The sequence below is a fragment of the Giraffa tippelskirchi genome, chromosome 11, assembly GCF_054371585.1.
Source record: "Giraffa tippelskirchi isolate mGirTip1 chromosome 11, T2T-mGirTip1v1.2.pri, whole genome shotgun sequence".
Taxonomy (NCBI): Eukaryota; Metazoa; Chordata; class Mammalia; order Artiodactyla; family Giraffidae; genus Giraffa; species Giraffa tippelskirchi.
Genome location: NC_137285.1, coordinates 3,084,355 through 3,103,619, shown reverse-complemented (window position 1 = coordinate 3,103,619; position 19,265 = coordinate 3,084,355). Strand labels below are relative to the sequence as shown.

Sequence of the window (19,265 nt, the reverse complement as noted above, 5' to 3'; positions counted from 1 at the left end):
TTCTAAACATCTCTCAAATCATAAGAAACAAAAACATACCAACTATAAAAGCTCTTCCCTTTTTTTCAAATAATATTCAAAGAGATGCATTCATTGCTAGCGAAGAGTTTAAGTTATTTATATAAGGATCAAAGGAAATTCTTTTCTTCACAGACCTAAAGATTCTTTACATGTAATCCAAGAAAGATCAACCATTTGGAAAAAGACAAAGATTTTTAACGAACTCTTTCACTTTCAACTGATTGTGGCTTTTATACCAATTGTGCCACAATCAAAATAGCTTTGCATCTCAGCATTTCCAATGACAAATTCAACTGTAAATCTACTCATTATGTAAGGAAAAAGGTCTATTTATATTCAACCTAAATTTAAAGCAATAGAATATAACCCCATCACAGTGATAGGTTCTACTGAGTTCTTGGATATGCAGTCCAGAGTTAATTGCCTTACTGCTAGAAAATAAAGCTGAAAAATTCCAGGGCAACCATTTTACATTCAAAGGCTTTAATATAATTTAATGTGAACCCATATTTCAACAGGATTATAAATCACAAGAAATACCGTCTGTAAAGTTGAAAGGTTCCTCTACCTTCACTTCCCATAACAATAAAACAACTCAAAGATATCAAATGGCCAAGACAATACACTTTTAAATGTGCCGATAAGAATAGATATACACAGCAAGCATCTTATACGTAAGCACCCTGCTCTATCAAACCACTTAGCAATACTGCAAACAGAATGACTTAAGATATGTACCTTCTGCCAAAGGAACATCACGACCATCACTCCATCTTGAATCTGGCACCTAGACTGCTCATGGACTTTTCAGCAGCAGTCACAAAACCCACCACACCAAACAGCAGTAAAAGCATAAAACTACTTTTATTCAAAAACCCTAATTTCAATCATCTCGTATGATCAACTTGCAGTATTTAAAAGAAATTCACCTAAGACTTCCATGTTAGAATTTCCCAGACCTGCCTCAAACCCTAATGCTGACATAATCAAGTTACCGTAGAACAATACCAAAACAAATAATTCCAAGCAGGTGTTTATATCTTCAACAGATGCTCCAGAATTTATTAAAAATTAATCTGCCTAATGACCATCCCCAAACATCAAGTTGCTATCACAGTGACCAACTTTTGTTTTATATGAGCTAATATTATAACTAGAACAAATAACTGTCACTATCTATTCACTATTTACTATGAACTATGTGCAATCAAATTACCTTATAAACATTATTTTACACAATCCTCATAAACATTGTCAGATTAGGCCTGTTTTGTAAATGATGAAACTGAGGCTCAGATAAGTAGACCTACCCAAGGACACAGCCAGGAAGCAAACAGAAGCCTGGCGGGCTCCCAAGCCCATGCTCTTTCTACTGCATCACACTGATTTCTACCCTTCTATCCTGGACTCTGCTAAATGGGTGCTAAGGAGTCATTTCTTTCACAATATACACCGTGGCAATTTATAGATATCAGACACCCTAAAATGGTCGTTTTTTAAATTATAAAAACAGAGAAGAAAAACCCTCTGTGGCAATTTATAGATATCAGACATCCTAAAATGGTCTTGTTTTTTTAATTATAAAAAGGGAGAAGGAAAACCCTCCCTTCTCTGAAGGTTAACACCATACCACTTAACCCGGAGAACACATCTACCATCATTACCAATAACAAGTCACATTTTCTAACAATTAAAAAATTTATTTCCTCTAGAAATGAATTTCCAGTCAGGTCACAATAAAGGTCTTGAAATTGGTTACAAACCAAAAACTTATCTAGGTGTTCTGGGCTTCATATTTTCTTCTGGCAGAACTGGATACATTCAAAAGTAAACAACTTCTAAGGTGTGATTCAGATAATAAATTCCAGAGCTTCCAAAATGATACATCCGACTCTCAAAAACGTTTATGCAAGCAAGTGGTTCCAGTTCAACACAGTAAGTCAAATTCCCAGAAAATTCTCCAATTTCAAACGAGAGACTTAACTGAGGTTCAATTCTTTCCCTTTGGTCTGTTCTCCTATTGTCAATAAGCCATAAAATAGCAAAAGAAACGAAATATCCCAGAATCCTCAACTTAGAGGTTCACTGAGATAAACTAAAATTTATCTCCTGGCCAGAATATTGGAGTGGGCAGCCTTTCCCTTCTCCAGGGGATCTTCCCAACCCAGGGATCAAACCCAGGTCTCCCCGAATTGAAGGCGGATTCATTACCAGCTAAGCCACAAGGGAAGCCCAATCTAAAATTGAAGACTTTCAAAATGGCAAGTAAACCTTCTGGCATATATACAAGGAAACAAGTCTTTAAAGGTAAAACTGACTACAGCTGGTGTTGCCTAATGGTTAAAAGCACTAATCATGTGGCCAGATAAATCTTACTGCTTTGAATCTTGGTGCCTTGAAGCTGCCTTGAAGCTGTGCAACCTCTAGCATGTAATAATCTCTTTGAATTTCAGTCTTCTCAAATGAAAAACAGAAATAATCCTTACTCTAGTAGGATTTCTAAAAGGATGATTTTTGACCATGTTTAAATGTAAAACTGGCAGAACCACAGTCCCCGGAGGCTCAGATGGTAAAGTATCTGCCTGCAATGCAGGGGACCCAGGTTTCCATCCCTGGGTTGGGAACATCCCCCAGAAAAGGGAATGGCTACTACCCACTCCAGTATTCTTGCCTGGAGAATTCCACTGACAGAGGAGCCTGGCAGGCTACAGACCATGCAGCCGCAGAGTCAAACATGACTGAGCAATTAACACTTTCACTTTTCACTATCATTTTATTATCAAATACAACCTTTGGATAAGTTAAAAGAAGAACCCAGAATCAAAAGTCTCCTTCAATGGTCTTCCAAGATCATCACATAGTCTGTCATTCCAAATTTGGCCCCTCACCCAAAACTCAGAACTGAATTTATCAAACACAATCTGTGAACATCTAAATGGCCTTCAACTGCTTGTTCTTAATGTGGCAGTTCAAATACAAACAAGGATACTAACGGGTCTGCTCATGGCTATGCTATGAGCAAGACGGGTATAACTTTTGATCAGAGACCTTATCTAGATGGATTTCAGATTCATCAGCTGCAACATAAAACTACACCTAAGTGACCTCTGCAATCCCTACTCAAATACTCTATTCAGTAAGAACCTTCCTAAACAAAACCAGGCTCTCACTTGGCAATTCACTACTCAGAAAACTTTTATTTCCTCCATAGGAAAAATAGCAAACAAAAAATTACAGATATTATCACAAATACGTGGTTCTTTCCTGTAAACGGTTATTGTATTATTGTACTATTACTTGACAACTAAAGTTACTGTACTATTACTTGAAAACTAGAGTCTATAGTCTCAATCCTGAAGGTGGTTCTTCTGATCTCTGGACCATTCATTAAGCTGCTCACCACCTCTCCAGGTACTAAACTGAGAGACTTACCTTCATCTCAAAAGTGCCAAATGAATGTACTAAAAGACTAAACTATGATGCCCTCATTGCATCAACTCCAAGAAAGCGGGCATAAGGATTAACCTTGAAATATTTTAGATCAATGGAGTGACGGCAATCTCTTCACAAACTCAAAGAACTAGGAACACAGCATGTATTCAATGATTTGTGAAACTTTGGGGGAAAGGCTATTTAAATCATGGATTTAATCAAGTTATCATTTCCTGCTTAACATATTAAAAACTATATCGGATGAGGACAATTTCCCAGAAAAATAAAGCAAACTGTTTCGGGGGGGGGGAGGAATAACTTCTTCTAACAAGTTGTCATTTAAATGTCTTCATTCTTTTTTTCTTTTTTCCTTCTTAGAAAAAAAAGACTTGTTATTACCCAACTGGATTGGCTGTTGTCATCAAAGACAACGAGTTGAATAGAATAGTCCAATTTTTGGCGATCCAAGAAGAGTACTTGCTGGATTCCTATCAAACACTTGAATGAAACTCAATACACAGACTCCAAGGAATCAGTTTGCCTTCTATCAAGTAAATTTTGTTCCAAAAAGGAAGATCATATTCTTCTGGATTAGCAACAAACATTTCACTGATCTCAGTTCTTCCATACAGAGCTCAAGACTCCTCCAGTGACACATCCCGAAAAATAAAAATGCGAAACTTCCTGGGAAAAAGACTTCCATATGAATATCGACCAATGAGTTATCAGTGACCTCAGAGGCACCTACAGAATACTTACGAATTTGTGTGTAGATATTCAAAGGTTAGCTGAGCTCGATTCAGACTGCTGTAATTCGTGAAAGCCATGAGCGCGGTGATGTCTCCAGTTCTTTAACCACTAATCGGGAAATACAAGCTTACAATGGAATAGATTTCTCAGGACTTCGTCCAATAAAGAGTTGATAAATCTGTGCTCCTCAGTTAAACAAAGTTATCTAGTTATCTATCTAAAATATATTCAAAAAGACGTCTAAAACAAAAACTGATTTCTTCCTTAAATTTTTTTTATCCTCTCAATGACTACGATGTAATACTTTGGAAGAAGCTACGTCATAAATCTGTAGTCTTAAGGAACATTAGCATTAATTTGTGATAATTCACTGAGTGGAATGTGGTTCGTCCTAGAGTAGCTGATACTGGAGTTGGCGATTTAATTACTGCTCCATCTTCGCGTTCTTCCGAGTTTTTGTTGTTGTTCCTCTAAATTTCCTGTGAGGAAATTCACCAATCCGGAAACTTACCAATCCGGAAGTCTAGCAACTTCAGTCATAAAACTGGATAGCCACCCATGTCTTCGCCATCAATGATCCCAGGATCCTTAAATAAGCCCCACACTGGCGATCACGATGTTGCTCAAATGGATATGGCGTTAGTTCCGGCTTCACCACCTACCAACTGAAAGATTTCCTCAGCGCTGAAGACCGATTTCCGTTTTCAAAGCCCAGATCAAACCTAGCTTGCCGTGCGCCCCAATTTCCTCAGGGTAGTAAGTCAAATTACCTCACAGTGGCCCACTAAGAGGCCACAGAATTGACCCACCCAATCAACTCAGGCGGGCCGCGCCCCTCCCCCTTTCCCTCAGACAGCGGCCTCAGCCTCTCAGGCCCTCACTGGGCCTCGGTCCCGTGGTCTCCTCCTCACGGAGACAAGTTAGTCCCAGTTTTCAAGGCCCAGATCGAGGGCAGTGGCGAGCGCACCACCCGATCGGGCGTTGCCCGGGGCTCACAGCTGCCTTTGTCCCTCCCCACGGAATTGGAACCCAACAACCGCAGGGCGCTCTTGGAACCATGTGCTGCCGCCACCTCTGCGTCCGCCGCGTCCGCCGCCGCCGCCGCGAGACCAGCCGCCCTCGCGCCGCACTAGATGAGATGGTGACAGGACTCAGCACTACAAAATTCGGCGTCTAGGGCTGCTCCGCCGCTGCCGCCGCCGCCACCTCTTTGTCTCCGCGAGAGCACACAACCCGGCCCGCCTCGCGCACTCCCCGACGCCCCAAGTCCCCGAGGCCTCCGCGGCGCATTCCGCCAATCACAGAGCCGCAGCTCCTCCCGCCCCCGACCTGATGCGACGCCTCCTGATTGGTGGGTAGCGTGTCTCCACGTGACCGGATTTTGTTAGCCGGGCCCGCCCCTGTCACGTGAGTGCGCGCGCCTCTCTTCCTGCTTTCTTGACCCTCTCCGCCATTTAAAGAAACAGTACCGGGGGCGGGCCGAGCGACGCAGCCGGGACGGCAGCTGCAGCGCGGACCGGAGGAGCCATCTTGTCTCGTCGCCGGGGAGTCAGGCCCCTAACTCAAAGAAGCCCTGGCGCGCCCTCCCCCCCTTCCCGGTCTGGTAGGGCGAAGGAGCGGGCGCGCGGTCGATCGAGCGATCGGTTGGCGGCTCTTTCTCCTGCTCTGGCATCCAGCTCTTGGGGCGCAGGCCCGGCCGCCGCGGCGCGCGCCCGGTGGCCGTTGGCGCTCGCGCCGCGTCTTTCTTCTCGTACGCAGAACTCGGGCGGCGGCCTATGCGTTTGCGATTCGACGAGGAGTCGTCCGGGTGGTTGGCGGCGGCGGGCAGCTGCTCCGCCCCGCTCCCGGGGAGGCGGCGGCGGCGGCGGGATTTGGCGCGGCCGGGGAAGCTGGGGTGGCCGGGGCCGGCCTGGAGGCCTGGCGCCACCCTTCGGGGCCTGCAAGGACCCAGTTGGGGGGGCAGGAGGGGGCCGGGGGATGGTTGGTGGTGGGCTTTCTACTTTGCCTTTTCCTCCTTATGCCGCCTTAGTGGGGGACGGGAGCTCTGGCGGCAACTCCGGGGGGGAGACGCGAGCTCCGGAGTCGGAAGAGCTGTGTTTGCTTCCGGGCCTAGCCACCAGCTGGCCGAGTGACCTTAGGCAAGTCACTCAGTAATTTGTCTGCGCCTCAGTTTCCTCCTCTATCAACGTTTGTGGGATTCAAAGCGCTTTGTAAACCATAAAGCGTCAGTGGATGAAAGGAAAGATTATTGTTCGTTACGGTTGGCTTTTTTTTTTTTTGGAGTTGTAAGAAAACTTAGAAATTCCCAATCCTTGGATATTGAACCTGGAAACCTTGGATTGGAGATGGAAATCCCCAAACTCCCTGAAATTGTGTGCAGAACTTAGTGGGAATATGCAATTTAGGGAAATGAGGATCCATCGCCAGCAAGTTTTCAGAGGGGGCTGTGACCCGGAAGAGTTAAGAACCAGAGTTCCTTTGCCACAAGGAGGAAACTGAGGCCTAGATGTCATTTGGGACCCGTCACAACCAAGTTGAAGCCCCTGTTGAATCCCTGGGATATGTGAGCTGTTCTATGCATAGTGGATAGTCGGGGTAACAACACTCCACTGCTTGGCTTCTGTTCTGAGTCCTTTCACTATGGGTTGCCTGAAGGGCGGCTGATGCTTATGGTACAGTGGCACCCAATATAAAGCAGCTGAAACTGGGAGTGGATGTGTTCTCTAGTGTCAAGAAGCCTATTCAATTTTTGGCCCAACAACTTTATTTTCTGGTGCCTGACTACCTTTCTGACTCTTTCATTGACCATTTTCCATGATCATGGTTGCCATCCGTTACTTGCTCTTGTTTTGTATTCTTAGCTCCGTGTGGTTGGTAGTGAGCAGGCTTATTTTTAAATGGTGCTGCCAAGTCCAGCTAATTTTTGGTGCAGGTGGGTCTTTAGCAAGCTGTCTCACTGGAATAGACTGAACTAGACATGGAATTCCTGAAGATGTTTTTATTAATTGAAGGTTGACATTCTCTGAAAAGTTTTGTTAGAAATTTCTTCTGAACCTCAAAGTCAGTAGTTGGAAGTGTTTCAAACCTTAACTTTCCTCCCCGCCTGCTTTGTATTCTCTTTGCTTGCAAGTGTGTTATTAAGATGGCCAAAATGCCAGTTTTTGCTTCTTTGTTAATTGTCAGCTGCTTTTTATCAGATTCCAGGCCATTGTCCAGCAAACACTATAGAAATGTTTGAACACTTGGATTTCAAACATTTTCGTTTTGTGGAGTGGTGCTTACCGTGGTACAGCTCTAAGTAAGCAAATGCAAACACACTTAAGTGTTTTGTCTGTTAGGTGTTAGCCGGTTCTGCTATTTCATACAAATGTCTGGAAAAAATCAATTGACTGTTCCCTTACCTGGAGGGCAGAGACAAATGATCTCAATTCCAGAGAAATGACTGTTTTGGAGACAAATGTGTTGGTCTTTTAGCTCTTTTGTAATTAAATCTGGATGTACCTCAAAAGAATCTTGAGACTGTGGTGATACGATGGTTTCCTCAGGAGAAAGGAGGAAAAAACCAACTGGAACTCAAAGCTTGAAATTCTGTGACAAAACATGAACTGTCCAGAATAGGAGGTTGAAAGGGTTTCACTACAGCATTCTGCACTCGCTGGAACCGATGTCTTTCAGTGTGATCACCGTATGGGCTGCAGATTTCCAGAATTTCAAGAACTGGATCTGGGACCTGGAAGAAAATACCAGGGTGTGACAGGAACTCGGGAGCTGAACTTTTTTATTTTTGAATTTGAGGAGTGTTGTCCTTGTTTTGAAAAAGAGACAATGACTGAGCAAGCACTGCCAACAGCGCTATTACTGGGAATTCGGAGATCTGAGTTTTCGCCAAACCCTCAGTGCAAACTCTGGCAATGCTCCATCCAAAGTGAACTACGGTACTTGCCATTTTCCAAAATGCCTTTTTCTTTACCATCTCTGCACTTCTGTTCATGCTCTCTTCTCTATCCTGGAATGCCTTCCTCTGCTTCATCTGTCAAAACTGCCATTTCCTCAATATCCAACTCAGATGCTCTTTTCTACATGAATCTCTTAACCTTAAGCAGAAATTAACCGTTTTTAAGTTTTTTAATGTGTTATTGTGTATCTTTTATTTATGTTTGTATACAGTAGCTTATAAAGTACTTTTTTGTGTGCATTGCATTAGTTCTCTTCACAGGTAACAGCCCCTTGAAAGCAGGGGCCTTGTCTTGGGAACTTTTGCCCAGACATGTTAACCACATATGATGAAGCTTTAGTAGAAAGAAGAAATTTAGAGACCAGGCTGTCGCCAAATAAGCACTCAATAAATATTTGCTTAGTTGCTGTGTGATAACCTAATTATTCTTGATTATTGAAAAAGTCACTAATTATGGTCCATGTCTCTTCCTTTACTTCATGTTTTATTATTTTTTAATTCTAACTTTAAAAAGATTTAGGGACCCCTCAAATATGAAGAGAAACAGCCATATTGCATAGGGCGTAAGAGAGGAGTGCAAGGGCAAGGGTTTTATTCCCTGTATACCTTACTCTCCTGCTCAAGATGGAATCTTATTAAAATTAAAGGATAAGTTTTACAAGTGTTGATATGAGGTCATAAGACAGTTTGTGAAAGGCATTGGAAAAGGACGAACAGCAGTGTCTCCTTTGCTTTGGTGTTGGTATATCAACTTAAATCCAGTTCTCAGACCACCTGGGAGACACTTTGTTCTCCCCCACCAACCACTGCCCAGGAATCTGAATACAGATAAATTACTCCCCCAGAGTATGAGAATTGGAGCCATTCCTATTTGTTGCTTCCCTGAAACAGTTTGTCCTCAAGAGTCCCCAAACAGTCTTTGCCCAAGAACTCTCTGTTCTTGTCATCACTGATTATTAATCGTAAGCTTTTCCCTCCACATTTGTCAAGAATCAGTATCCATCAGGCAGTGGGTGTGCTGACAGTAGCCCCACCCCAGTGTCCTGTGTTTCTGATTCCAAGCATTTGTTATCTCATATGTTTTGTTACTCTTCTCTCCAGTCCTGTGCCTCCTGGTTGCCGAGTGTTCACCTGGACCTTCTGATCACCTTTGTGCTATTCCATCAGCCTACAGATCTGGTACCTGGATTTTTGCCCATGGTGATGGATTCTGCCACCTCAGTACTGAAGAAGACATCATTCCAGTGGACCACTGTGATCTAGGAGGCATATCCAGCGAATCATCATGATGTGGCCTTCACCTCCGCTCCTGTCCTGTTCTACCCAGATTCAACAAAGCCTTTTGTAGTGAAGTTCAACTTCTCAAGCCAAATAGCTGAAGCTGTTTTATCACAACAAAGGTTCAGCTTGTTCCATAAGTGTGCATTTCGTTTCTCCAGTTACGGCTTTCAGAGACACATAATAAATTTGGACCAGGGGATTTTTAGTTATCAGCACTGTCTGAAGAATGGCAGCATCTTTTTGAGAACCATATTGGACCACGCCCCACTGTCTCAAATGATTGAAATTCAGGAATTGTCTAATCTGGACCCCATTCTTTTTCCATTTCAAATCTGTAGTAGCCTACTGAATGAGCAAGCAGATACTCTGACCCGTTGGGATTAAAACAAAGGCACAGTGAACTCACAGCATCTTCTTTGGGATTACTCAGGAACCAGAACTTTTCACACAAATGTAAGAAATTCTACCAAGGAATCCCTTTACCTAACAGCATCTCACAAAGCTCCAATCAGATTCCAGAAAAGGCCTCTTGATACATCCAGGTAGAACCTATACGGTAATCCCTTATGTTTATATAGCACTTTACAGTTTCAAAGCACTTTTATTTGCATTAATCTCAATTACCAAATAACACAAATTATAATCCCTTTTAGCAGATAAGGAAATGGAAATTTAAAAGGTAGAGGCCAGGCCTTCTGACTCCCAGTCCAGTTCTCTCTTTGGAATTAACTTAGCCTCTATTTTATGCGCAATGTTAAAATAACTGGAGATTGGGAACCCCAGAAAAGTTTCCAACTTCCTGATCTCAGTCTGTGCCCTCAGTCAGTTAGCATGTCAGAAATGTGATTTTTCAATAGTTGTACCTGGACCTGAAGTCCATGGCATCATCTCTGTGGTTTGGCAGTAGTAGACTGTCTTTATGGTAGTATATTGTCCAGTCAACAAGGCAGATGTTCATCTGACAACAAGATTACCCATTAGAGAACACAAAGCTACTTTTAGATCTTTTCATCCATCTTTGTGGTCTTCCCAAAGATGGCCTAGTTGATTGGGGATCCCTGTTGATCTCATATCTTCCTTTTTCTTTTTTTTTTTTAATTCTTATTAATATTCCCAGACACCAACTCTGTGGTCCTCTATCCCCAAGTTAATATTTACATAGAATGAGCCATCAACTTTTTTAGAACAGTACTGTTCATATGTGTGTGTATGTATATATTTGATATACACATGTAATATGTATCATATATAAAGAGCTTCTGTAGTCCAGTAATGTGGTAAAATATTGTAAAATGTGTCCCCTTCCCTGCTTGTTAATGCAGTGTAGTGTATTAAAGAATCTCAAAAGGCTTACAGTAAAGAGCCTCATTTAGTTGTTTGGCCCAGTGTGTCCTAAGTTTAATCAAATACATAATGTTATTTTTGTAGCATTTCTTTTAATGGAATGGGAAAACTTCTTTAGAGCAATATAGCCAGTGTTTCCTGATTGCCAACATAATTGCCCTGGAGACCTACAGTATCTTTGAAACTCTCCCCCCACCCCTTTTTTTTTCTTACCTTGTCAATAACTTCTTGAATTAGTATGTCTTCATCATCTGAGAACTGTACATCTTGACAGTTAGCTTTATTTTCTGTCAAAGAAACCTCTAGAAGATGTGTGGGGATACATGGGAGAGGGGTGTGGGGAAGTTAATTCTACCAGGAAGATAGATGAATTCTATGACGTTTAGCAATATACTTCTCTCATAGAATTGTGCTATAAATCTAGCTTAAGGGAACTACATCTCGGGTGAGGAGGGAAGAGGAGAAAAATAGAGTAAAAGGGAATGGGTGAGAAGGAGATACTTTCTTAGGATTTAAGTTGTGGCCCATTGAAATCTTACTAATACTTGAAGTCATCCAGGCAAGGACTTCTTGAAATAATATTTACAAAGAAACTAATGCATTTTGCAGCCATTTGCTGACTGCAAAAAAAACCCCAGCGCTATTGTCACTTAAAACCAATAGCCTTGCCCTGATAGTTACTTAAAGCCCAGTCAGGCAATCTGAATTTGTAGCAGACTGGAATGTTAACATCTTCATTTTGTAATGTGGCCCACATTAGAGAAAGAATAAATAGGAAAACACTTTGGCTTACCACAGGCTTTGCTCACAGTTTCTGGTTTCTGTGACCTATTTTTTTTATTTCAGCATTTTGTGAACAACTTACTCTTAGATCATTGATTTTCCAAAGGCTTTGTGGCCATGAAGCCCCTTGAATGAAAACTTTATGGAAGCCCAGAGTAAAAGTGAAGCTGCTCTGGAGGAAGCAGAAGTGGGGGGCCTGAAACCTGCCACAAGCATCTTGCTTTACCACCATGGTGACACTTAAGGAGACTTCTTTACAACAACTAGAATCCTTCAGAACACAGTTTGGAAACCACTGCCCTAAACAGCAGTATGTTCAACCTTAATGGCATTCTGTTCTGTACCTCTACCCAACACGTCTGTGTTCAGTTGATAATGAGCCTTCTTAGGAATACTCAGAGAAGTGCAAGAAGATGGACATATCTTTGCCCCCAAGATTAGTCATATGGGCTGAAAGAGTATCAAATGGACCTAGAGTAATAGCCCTCTAACCGCAAATGGACTTCCAGTGATTGCTGAATGATACAGCCAGAGAGCAATTCATACATTACACTGACAAACCCCCTTATTCAACTTCTTCCACAAACACCGGATGCTCTAGTGGTACTTAAAATGCATGACCTTGAAGTCTTGATCCTCCTTGAATGCATGAAACACCAAGTATTGAAGCTGATGTTGAAGTGGATGCCTCATTGAGGCAATATTAGACCAGCTATACATCAGACCTCCCGTCCTCAGCCATGGTACTCTACTTCGTGTGCAAGGGATAACCATAAACTAGGAAAGCCGAGTTCAGAGACTGGCAACATGACCGAAAAGGGCACCTGATGATGATTCATTTTCTCAAACTACATCACTATCATTCGGCCATTGGCAGTTACACTACTACTTGGTTTTTATTCAGTTTAACTGCTGTTTCCAGGATAAAGAAGCAAATAACCTTTGAACAACTGCTAAAACAATTCCTCCATCACTGGCATATCTGCCTGTTCTGCTCAAAAATTAGGAGTACTCAGCTCTACATGTAATATCTGATCCACAAGAGACAATCTCTGAACATCCTTTTCTTGTTTGTGTGATTTAAAATGTGGCCATTGTAAAAATTTTCTTCCAGCCAATGAGAGGGTTTAAGATGAATCTTTTGATGTCTGATACCATCAGTTGTTCATGTTAATGATATTCAGAGGTAGGCCTTTGGATCAGGCCTTGCTAGCTTACTTGGTGGGCATCTCAAATTGCATATCTACCTATTTGCTGGAAATGTAGACTAACGTGAAAGGAAATGTACAAAGCCTACAGCTAAAGAGTTTTATCAATAGACTCGAGCTTCTTGAGTCTTCCTAACGTCACAGGACCACAGCCCCTTGTCCTTGTGGATGTTTCCATGGAATTTCATCTGTTGTTTTAACTGAATCACAGTGACTGACTTCATTCCTTGTCATGAAATACTCTCAGGCATTAAGACAACTTGTCTGTTCAGGAGGGACTTGATACATGAACTCCCAGACCAGATCATGTAGAACAAGTAGACTTTAATCCATGCCCTGAGAAATATCTTATTTCTTCAGAGTCGACTTAAGGGCCAGCTGTCCTCAACTACTTTAATGAATGCACTGGTTAAAAGTTGGGAATGTTTCTTTATATCTTTGTCTCTTATCCTCTAGACGGATTGTGATTATGTGACTCAGTGTACAAATCATCAAACAAAGCCTAAGTCTGGTTATTCTATACTGCTCATCTTCAACAAAATCTGATGACTAGCCTGCTTGTGTATATACAACTATTATTTGTAAAGAAGAAATTGTCTACAAACTCGAATTTTTCACTACCTTCATAATGTCAACTCGATTTTCTTTTTCTCCTGGACTTGACCGGAAAATACATTGATCTATCACTGCCAGTCATTCCTTTTAACCCTGTCAAAATGAGAGACTTAAAAGGTAAAGATGATCATCTGTTCAAGAGTCTAATGTACACTGTGTATAAGAATTGATGGTGGAAAAAGCCTAAAACTCAAACCTAGTAACTTACTATCTCCATGCCTCAGATCTCATCTTTCAGCAGTACCATTCAACCAGTCTGAGGCCTTGACTTGTTGATAAGATGATTCTCCGAGATGAGCTGAATTACAGAAGATGGAGACTTGATTACCAAAGAAAGTAGGGCCAACCTTAATGAACCTGGCTCTCCCAACCCTATCACTCCCAGATGTAGCATAGACTCTTAACAGAACCTCAAGTCTGGATTTAAGAGATACCCTTCTCCTGAGCTGAAAGTTCTTGGGCAGATCTGCAGGAAAGTGAAAATTGCTATACCTGACTGGCCCTTTACGATCAGAAAATTGTATCTAGAGTAGACCGTATGGATTAACCCTGGAATACTCAGGGTACAGAGCTTCAACATTAAACTGCCTGTTTTTCCACATCTTAGCCTGGCTACTGGTATGACTGGCCCTGCTGAAGGTACCTTACTTACTTGTCTATTTACCTGACTCAGCCATTGCCTGCCTTTCTGACATGTTGCTGCAGACACTGTCCTTCAGAAGACTACAGCTGATCTCAGCTATCTTACATCCAGTTCCACCAAGAAGTTTTGAACAGAAGCAACCTGTACTTCTGTACCCTCCGGGACTTAATGTTCACAACAGGAAGGAGCATGCTACATAGTCCTTGACCAGCAGCTTTTTTTAACTGCAGAGTAAGCCTCTATGCCTATATGTATTAGATCGTCATTTTCAGCACTTGGGACCCTGTCTGCCAGATCTGAAGGAGCAGAGCAGATTGAAAGCACTGTCCATTCCTCCATCCTATGGTCATACAGAGATGAATCTGATTCACCAGTATTCACAGAAATGTCCCGGTGCAACTTGGCAAAAGACTTAAAGGAACATAAAACTTTTCCACTGAACTTAAAATTTACCACTGACTTGAAGAGTCTCACAGAACTATTTGCCAGTGGGAGGCTGGTTGTCCTGTTTCGTGTCAGCAAGACAGTTGGGCTCTCAGACTCATGACGACCGAGTTCACTTATATTGAAACTCTTGTATCATCCAGATATGCTATTGGACATGATTATTCCATTCAAATGGATTACAAACCTCCTGAACAGAAGACAAACTACTCATGATTTTTTCGAGAATACTTTTATCATTAAGGAAGGAACGATGCCAGTGGTCACCATTGAACTTTATGAGCAGAGATGAAACTTTTTCAATGTCTGGTCCTAGCACTGACCTCAGTTGTTGTGATTGACCGGCCTCCATCCGTTCCTTCGTAACAACTCCCTGATGTTTCTTGGAACCTCCTCTCCCTCTTCAGTCCACGCGGGTCAGTCTGACCTAATCTTGGGTTTCATGGGTGGACATGTAATTCAGACCTGATCAACCAGCACAGTCCATCTCCTTGACCATAGTGATTGGTTCAGGATGGGTCATGTGATTCTCAACCCTAAGAGTTTTAGTGAACTACGGAGGAGAAGCTCTTTACTGAGATTGCTTAGCTCTGTAGGATGAAAAGCTCAAACCAACAGGGCCCAACGTATCAAATGAGCCAGTCAGAAAATGAAGCCAGTACAGAGGAAAATGGAGCCAAATGATGGAGAGACTTGAGTACTGATGACAATGTTTGTGCCCCTGGATCAAACCGTGCCTGAAGCTAGTATATCCCCTGGACTTTTCAGTTATGTGAATCAATAAATACCCTTCTTTGCTTAAGTTACTTTGAGTTGAGTTTCTGTTGCTTGAAATTGAGTCCTAATATACTTGTCTACCAATATCAAAATCTTTAAGTATTAAACTAGAGGGCAAGGCCACACTGATATTATTTTCCAGTCCAGAAGATAGGGTGGAACAAGAGCTGACATTTAAGTTACTACAGAAGCATAAAAATTAATTACATGGTAGAAAAATATAATAAAAAATCTAAATGTTTATCAGCAAGGAATTCGTTATAACCACTATATAACACCTGGTTCAGCCATATAAGAAAATTTACATGTCTGTTGTAAAGAATAAAAGATATTTATTACATATGGGCATGGAAAAATGGCCATAATTTATTAAGTGAAACCATTGCTAGAAAAATGTATAGTATGAACTCACCTAAAAATTTGTGTTTATGTTCATAATGCATAGAAAAGTCTTAAACAGTGTAGATTACATGACTTTCAACTTTATACATTTCTGTATTTGAATATTTTACACTACTCATTACATTTAAACTCTTAAAGAATTTTTAAAATTAAATATAATGCTTACTGTTCGACCTTGACAAGTTACTTAACACTGAGCCTGTTTTGTCAAATAATTTAAAAGACCTGCCTTTATATTAGTGAATATTTAGATAAATATATTCATCCATTACTCAAACTGATGACTCTTGCACCTTTCTGAGCTCAGTAACTTCCCTAATTTTTTATGTCTGAGTGTATTTGGCTTATAAACTTTATAATTTCAGTGTTCATCAAAGGTTATTCCATTCTCAACCACCATTAATCTATTTAAGACCTCTTGCAGTGCAGCAGCAGTGTTCACACTAGGCAGAGAGAAGGATAAAGGCACATTTTCCTTGAAATCTTTGAGAATTCTGATCTTCCTGCAGTCAAGGTCAATAATGGCCTTCTACTGCTAAATCCATTACATAAACGTCTGAATGTTCAGCAAAACAAACAACTCCCACCAGCATCCTGACTCCTGAAGTGTCATTTTCTTCCTTCCCTGCTAGCTATTGCTCCTTTGTAGGTGCAGTTCTCAATATTGGTATAGCAGACATCCATTGGTTTTTGTCTCCTACCCCTGCCTTTTTTTAGTGATAGAAACCCATTTTTCCTTCAGAATGCTACTCTTTGCCATTCTGTGGGAATTCTGTAAATGACAGTATTCCTGTGTCATGCCCCCTGTCTGACTGAGGTTGGATTGTGTCTTCCAAGCTTGTGCAATCTGAATTACCCTGCCACCAGGACTTTTGAGTCTTAAGAGAGGTGACGCAAAATTATAGGAACTGAGTCCTGATTGTAGTGTCCCAAGGAAATCGTAGGAGTTATGTGAAGGCATCCCCAAAGATGCCCTGGTTTCTGTTGTCAAGACCTGATTATCAAAAAAAAAAAAAAGACCTGATTATCCAGATTTTCCATTGTTTCTGAGACCACCATGTATCTTCACTTTGTCCAACAAAGTGGGAGTTTTTTTGCTTGTAACCGAATAACTGGTTACAGAAATTGGTAACAGTTAAATAGTAGGCTCCAAACCCTCAGAAGCATGGGTGATCTGGAATTGATTGTTGCACTGACTGAATTAAAGGCAGCAGGAGCATTTGCTGTCTATGTATTGGGGTGGGGGTGAGAGGGCAGTGAGCCATATATCATGGCAAAAAAGCTAGTAGAGATAACTCCCCTTGTCATTGGAATCTTGTACCTATTGAGAAAACATCGGGATGACCAGGTAGCTATTGACAGTAGAACAATCTGAAGTGGATAAGGAAGGTTAAGACCACTTGAGTTAGGCATGCTTAAGTTATAAACTAAAACTTGGAGATTGACTCCACAAGTTGCAGAATTATGAGGGTAATTTGCCATATTACTAAGATGTTTTGTGAAAAGACAGTCTGAATAGAGACTGACTTATGTAGTATTGGTAACTGGGAAGATTCAAAAGCCTTGGAAATTTTCAATCCACGTACACCTCAGGAATAAAGATGTGGGTCTTCCCACAAGTTCTGCACGTGGATTCAACCAACATGGATAAAATTTGACCGTTGAATCTGGAGATGTGGAAACCATGGGCACAGAAAGCCAACTGTAGTATACAGCCTCAGAGACCTGAGCATCCTGGGATATTGGTATCCACTGGGATCCTGGAACCAGTTCCCTATGCATACCTTGGGAGAACTACCAGCTCTAGCCTTCTGACTTATGGAAATAAGTCTGTATAGCTTCTACCCATATTTCCTAGCTTTGTCTTTTTATCCCTCTTCTCCATTTCAATACTTTGCCCCTCACACTTCCTGGCTGAAGTTTGAGCATGATCCAAGTTACCCCAATCAAACTTTCCTCCATTGGAACTGAGCTATTCTGCTGGCAGTGTTCCCCCAAACTAATACATATGGGTGTGCTGGTGATGATTACATACTAGTAAATCCATAGATTGTAGACTGTCGGGATGGGGTTAAGATCTAGAGGAGAATGACTATCACCCAGAAATCTATATTTGACACTGAATGTAATAACTAGAAATTATTTTAGGTTATTTCCCCTGAGAAGATGGAATTCATTTTCTACAGTATGTTGAATGGAGTCATTTATAAAATTGTTCCTAAAGAACGCATGTACTGGAAAGCCAAGGGTAGACAGCTGCATTTGCCTACTCAGTGTACTTTTTCCCCTTTTCTGAGAATAGCACCTCACCTTTCCTTTGGGAAGCTAGCCAGCAGATAATATGTAAGAGGCATGTAAGTTCCTGTTACTGAGATTTCCTCAGTTCAGGTTCTTGATTTTCTTGAATGTTAAGCTTCTCTGATTTTTGAGAACTGCCTCATATCCCTCCAATAAATTACACTGCCTGAGAAGACTGTTAACCTATCACTGTACAAGTTAATTCCTGTACAACCATATGCAGAGGGTCAGTTGCCAGAGTTGAGTTTTGTTCCTTACAGTCCAAGAACCCAACCACATCAGTGGCCCTCCTATGTCTTAGGTCTTCTTGACCTATAGACCGTCTGAAAAATCTCATCCAGTGTCATGGCTTTGTGGTTTCCGACTGTATGTTGATAAATTTCAGATTCCTATCTTAAGTCCAGGCATATTTCCTGAGCTCCATGTCTGAGTGACCACCTGTCATCTGGATATTCCCCCACTTATTTAACATCCAGATACCTTATGAAGTAGGAAATGGCAACCCACTCCAGTATCCTTGCCTGGAAAATCCCATGGACCGAGAAGCCTGTTGGTCTACAGTCCATGGGGTCACAGAGAGTTGGACACAATTAAGCATACACACAGGCACACTTTACAACACTAACCCCACCGTTTTCTCTTCAATCTGCTGTTCTTCCACTGCTTCCTTTCTTTGATAAATGGCACCCTCCTCCACTGTATCTCAAACCACAACACAGACATTATTCTTGACACTTTCTTCTCTCTCACCCCAGATATCCTAGTCAGTCATTAAATCCCGTGATGTGTCATTTAAATACACTCCACAACCGCCTCCACGTCCATCACTTTTGTCCACAGGAACAGTGTCTTGCTGGGTCTTGATGCCTTTCTAGTGGTGTTACTGTCAAACATTGTTGTCTTCCTTCAGCCCGTTCTTTGAAGAGCTGATTGTGTCACTCCTCTGCCTAAAATCTTTTAATCATTTCCCCTGTTATTTCACAATAAAATCTAAACTTTTATTACAAAACTTTATCCTTGTTTACAAGGCTCTTGATTATCTTACTCTTCAACTTTGTAACTTCATTATCTTTCACCGTTTCAAACAGTTAACAGCCAGTTTTGTATGTTGGAGTTTCCTATAATATTTCATGTGGAAAAAGGGGAAGAGTCCATTAAGAGAGAAAAAATCAAATTCCATTAAAACTCAGAACTACCCAGTTAATTAATTACTGCCGCAAATACTGTAATTTATTTTCTTCCAAATTTCTCTTTTCATGAAGTTGCTCAATTAAATATGATATGTGGAACTACTGTACAAACAGAACTCCAG

General features: G+C 41.4%; 2 protein-coding genes and 1 long non-coding RNA gene across 52 annotated transcripts in view; 2 read left to right on the top strand and 1 right to left on the bottom strand.

The window, feature by feature from the left end:
- Window positions 1–5,475, bottom strand: part of MORC2 (MORC family CW-type zinc finger 2) — a 39,317-nt gene extending 33,842 nt beyond the window's left edge. For 11 of the 50 annotated variants that reach the window (XM_081542505.1, XM_081542507.1, XM_081542513.1 and 8 more), the window contains exons 1-3: window positions 5,276–5,475; window positions 4,715–4,868; window positions 4,213–4,311 (exon numbers count right to left, since the gene is read on the bottom strand). Coding sequence is in view for 36 of the 50 variants with exons in the window: in XM_081542465.1 (XP_081398591.1) it covers window positions 4,213–4,280 (68 nt within the window). In the remaining 14 variants the exon portion in view is untranslated. Of the gene's footprint in view, window positions 1–4,212 lie in introns of all 50 variants that reach the window. The other 39 variants (XM_081542503.1, XM_081542510.1, XM_081542509.1 and 36 more) reach the window with 6 other exon arrangements.
- Window positions 4,820–6,962, top strand: TUG1 (taurine up-regulated 1). The gene is made up of 4 exons (XM_081543096.1): window positions 4,820–4,841; window positions 5,056–5,262; window positions 5,381–5,554; window positions 5,763–6,962. Exons 1-4 carry the CDS (start codon window positions 4,820–4,822, stop codon window positions 6,230–6,232), a joined length of 873 nt encoding a protein of 290 aa, XP_081399222.1. The 3' UTR covers window positions 6,233–6,962.
- Window positions 6,963–9,259: 2,297 nt separating this feature from the next.
- LOC145526558 (uncharacterized) lies at window positions 9,260–15,282 on the top strand. The gene is made up of 2 exons (XR_014068986.1): window positions 9,260–9,981; window positions 11,630–15,282. It is a non-coding gene; the product is annotated as an uncharacterized LOC145526558 (long non-coding RNA).
- The last annotated feature ends 3,983 nt before the right edge of the window (window positions 15,283–19,265 follow it).

Coding starts and splice junctions, on each gene's coding strand:
- TUG1 (XM_081543096.1), top strand. CDS start 4,820: ATGTTGCTCAAATGGATATGGC. Junction 4,842..5,055: donor GTTGCTCAAATGGATATGGC/GTTAGTTCCGGC, acceptor CCTTTCCCTCAG/ACAGCGGCCTCAGCCTCTCA. Junction 5,555..5,762: donor GATGCGACGCCTCCTGATTG/GTGGGTAGCGTG, acceptor AGTCAGGCCCCT/AACTCAAAGAAGCCCTGGCG.